The sequence below is a fragment of the Babylonia areolata genome, chromosome 11 (genome assembly GCF_041734735.1).
Source record: "Babylonia areolata isolate BAREFJ2019XMU chromosome 11, ASM4173473v1, whole genome shotgun sequence".
Classification (NCBI taxonomy): domain Eukaryota; kingdom Metazoa; phylum Mollusca; class Gastropoda; order Neogastropoda; family Buccinidae; genus Babylonia; species Babylonia areolata.
In genome coordinates, this window is record NC_134886.1 from 41,725,690 (window position 1) to 41,729,748 (window position 4,059).

Consider the following 4,059-nt stretch of genomic DNA (forward strand, 5'->3'; position numbering starts at 1 on the left):
CCCCCCCCCCCCCCCCCCCCGTCCAATTCTCCTCCTTCGCCGCCGCCGCCACAGCCACAGCTATCCCCCCGCCCACACCCACCCCCCCCCCCCCACACACACACACACACACACCTTCACCCCTACCCCCACACACCGCACCCCCTCTCTTCCTCACTTCCTTCCCTTCCTCCCTCCTTCCCTCTTTCTCTGTCCCGACTGGACCCCAGCAGCGTTCCTCACTCCCAGCTTTTCTTCCCGCAACGATTGGAGAGAGGTTCGCGGCCGATGGAGGCAAAGGGGTGGAGGAGGAAAGATCTCTACGTCTCTCTGCAGCGTGTGGTGTGTGGTTGGTTGTGTGTGTCGTAACCTGTTGCATCAACAGCGGCAGCAGCTCTGCCGAAACTTGTCCCGATGTGGTTTTTACTCCACGACTTAGTTGTTTTATTAAAGTGAGTTCCCACCAGCACTGTGATTCATCCTACTACGATCAAAGCGAGTGTGCGTGAGGATTTGTAACGCGACGAAAAATAAGTCCGCCTGAAGATTTGTTAAACGACTAACCCTTCAGGAAAACCGTGCAATACTGCTTAAAGCGTGCGCCCACGTGGTGTCAACTGTTTCACTAACTCGAGTGACCATGTGGTTTTACAGTACTACTAGCAGAGCGAGTGTACATTGCAATATACATTTCGACATAAACGAGTGGCGACTTAAGTGAATGCCCATGGATGTCACCAGTACCGAGTGCCCTTGGAATTTCATTGTTCTCCCACGGCTATTTTGAAAAAGAATGAAGCAGGCGCCAAAGAAAATTACAGTACGACTGAAGTGATGGTTTACGGCTTAAGCGAATGCCTTTGAGGATGCGCATTGTGACTTGTGCGCCCATTAGGGTTTACAGTAGGACCTAAAAGCAAATGCTTATGGGGATTTTCAGTGCGACTTAAGCGAGTGCTTATGGGGATTTATAGTGCGATTTAAGCAAGTGCTCATGAGGATTCACTTTACGACTCGAACGAGTGTATGGGGATTTACAGTACGACTTAAGCGGGTGTTCATGAGGATTCACTTCACGACTTAAGCGGGTGCCCATGCGGATTCTCTTTACGACTTAAGCGGGTGCCCATGCGGATTCTCTTTACGACTTAAGCGGGTGCCCATGCGGATTTACAACACGACCACAGACAGAATGCCTTCCGCGTCCGGACCGTCCGGCAACGAGCCCCCAGCCCCCCAGAGCTGGGTCAAAGAGGACTACCTCTCCAACCTCCCCGTCAGAAATGGGTCAGTGGTGAAGTCTTGCTCGCAAAACCATCTTGGTTACTTCCACGCTGACCGCGAGAACACCTGTGGAAGAGGGAAGTGGGGAAAGGGGGGGGTGGATTGAAGGGTAGTGGGGAAAGGGGGGGTGGATTAAAGGGGAGTGGGGAAAGGGGGGGTGGATTAAAGGGGAGTGTGGAAAGGGGGATGGATTAAAGGGGAGTGTGGAAAGGGGGATGGATTAAAGGGGAGTGGGGAAAGGGGGATGGATTAAAGGGGAGTGGGGAAAGAGGGGGGTGGATTGAAGGGGAGTGGGGAAAGGGGGTGGATTAAAGGGGAGTGGGGAAAGGTGAGTGGATTGAACGGGAGTGGGGAAAGGGGGGGGGATTGAAGGGAAGTGGGGAAAGGGGGTGGATTAAAGGGGAGTGGGGAAAGGGGGGGTGGATTGAACGGGAGTGGGGAAAGGGGGGGGGGGATTGAAGGGGAGTGGGGAAAGGGGGATGGATTAAACGTGAGTGGGGAAAGGGGGGTGGATTAAAGGGGAGTGGGGAAAGGGGGGTGGATTAAAGGGGAGTGGGGAAAGGGGGATGGATTAAAGGGGAGTGGGGAAAGGGGGGTGGATTAAAGGGGAGTGGGGAAAGGGGGGGATGGATTAAAGGGGAGTGGGGAAAGGGGGGTGGATTAAAGGGGAGTGGGGAAAGGGGGGGATGGATTAAAGGGGAGTGGGGAAAGGGGGGTGGATTAAAGGGGAGTGGGGAAAGGGGGGTGGATTAAAGGTGAGTGGGGAAAGGGGGATGGATTAAAGGGGAGTGGGGAAAGGGGGGGGGTGGATTAAAGGGTAGTGGGGAAAGGGGGGTGGATTGAAGGGTAGTGGGGAAAGGGGGGGATGGATTAAAGGGTAGTGGGGAAAGGGGGGTGGATTGAAGGGTAGTGGGGAAAGGGGGTGGATTGAAGGGGACTGGGGAAAGGGGGGTGGATTAAAGGGGAGTGGGTAAAGGGGATGGATTAAAGGGGAGTGGTGAAAGGGGGTGGATTAAAGGGGAGTGGGGAAAGGGGGATGGATTAAACGGGAGTGGGGAAAGGGGGATGGATTAAACGGGAGTGGGGAAAGGGGGATGGATTAAACGGGAGTGGGGAAAGGGGGGGGGTGGATTAAAGGGGAGTGGGGAAAGGGGGGTGGATTAAAGGGGAGTGGGGAAAGGGGGGTGGATTAAAGGTGAGTGGGGAAAGGGGGGGGGGGAGGGGGGATTGAGGGGGAGTGGGGAAAGGGGGATGGATTAAAGGTGAGTGGGGAAAGAGGGGGGTGGATTAAAGGGGAGTGGGGAAAGGGGGGTGGATTAAAGGGGAGTGGTGAAAGAGGGGGGTGGATTAAAGGTGAGTGGGGAAAGGGGGATGGATTAAAGGTGAGTGGGGAAAGAGGGGGGTGGATTAAAGGGGAGTGGGGAAAAGGGGGTGGATTGAAGGGGAGTGGGGAAAGGGAGGTGGATTAAACGGGAGTGGGGAAAGGGGGGGGTGGATTAAAGGGGAGTGGGGAAAGGAGGGTGGATTAAAGGTGAGTGGGGAAAGGGGGATTGAAGGGGAGTGGGGAAAGGGGGGTGGATTGAAGGGGAGTGGGGAAAGGGGGATTGAAGGGGAGTGGGGAAAGGGGGGTGGATTGAAGGGGAGTGGGGAAAGGGGGGTGGATTTAAGGGGAGTGGGGAAAGGAGGGTGGATTAAACGGGAGTGGGGAAAGGGGGGTGGATTAAAGGGGAGTGGGGAAAGGGGGTGGATTAAACGGGAGTGGGGAAAGGGGTGTGGATTAAACGGGAGTGGGGAAAGGGGGATGGATTAAAGGGGAGTGGGGAAAGGGGGATGGATTAAAGGGGAGTGGGGAAAGGGGGTGGATTAAACGGGTGTGGGGAAAGGGGGATGGATTAAAGGGGAGTGGGGAAAGGGGGGTGGATTAAAGGGGAGTGGGGAAAGGGGGTGGATTAAACGGGAGTGGGGAAAGGGGGGTGGATTGAAGGTGAGTGGGGAAAGGGGGATGGATTAAAGGTGAGTGGGGAAAGGTGGGTGGATTAAAGGGGAGTGGGGAAAGGGGGGTGGATTGAAGGTGAGTGGGGAAAGGGGGATGGATTAAAGGGTAGTGGGGAAAGGGGGGTGGATTAAAGGGTAGTGGGGAAAGGGGGGTGGATTGAAGGTGAGTGGGGAAAGGGGGATGGATTAAAGGGTAGTGGGTAAAGGGGGTGGATTAAAGGGTAGTGGGGAAAGGGGGGTGGATTAAAGGGTAGTGGGGAAAGGGGGATGGATTAAAGGGGAGTGGGAAAAGGGGGGTGGATTAAAGGGGAGTGGGGAAAGGGGGGGTGGATTAAAGGGGAGTGGGGAAAGGGGGATGGATTAAAGGGGAGTGGGGAAAGGGGGATGGATTAAAGGGGAGTGGGAAAAGGGGGGTGGATTAAAGGGGAGTGGAGAATAAGGGATGGATTAAAGGGGAGTGGGGAAAGGGGGGTGGATTAAAGGTGAGTGGGGAAAGGGCTAAGGGGATGGATTAAAGGGGGGTGGGGAAAGGGGGGTGGATTAAAGGGGAGTGGGGAAAGGGGGGTGGATTAAACGGGAGTGGGGAAAGAGGGGGGGGATTAAAGGGGAGTGGGGAAAGGGGGGTGGATTAAAGGGGAGTGGGGAAAGAGGGGGGTGGATTGAAGGGGAGTGGGGAAAGGGGGATGGATTAAAGGGGAGTGGGGAAAGGGGGGTGGATTAAAGGGAAGAGGGAAGTGGAGAAATTCCAATTTCAATTTCAAGTATACGTGAAAGCATGTGGACTGATGGATTAAACGCTGC

General features: G+C 55.3%; 1 protein-coding gene across 1 annotated transcript in view; it reads left to right on the plus strand.

Annotated features, from left to right (window-relative positions):
• The first annotated feature begins 308 nt into the window (after positions 1-308).
• LOC143287255 (neprilysin-2-like) overlaps positions 309-4,059 on the plus strand; it is a 56,483-nt gene continuing 52,732 nt past the window's right edge. Inside the window, exon 1 of the mRNA XM_076595201.1 lies at positions 309-1,266. Coding sequence (XP_076451316.1) covers positions 1,142-1,266 — 125 coding nt within the window. The 5' untranslated portion in view covers positions 309-1,141. The remainder of the gene's footprint in view (positions 1,267-4,059) is intronic.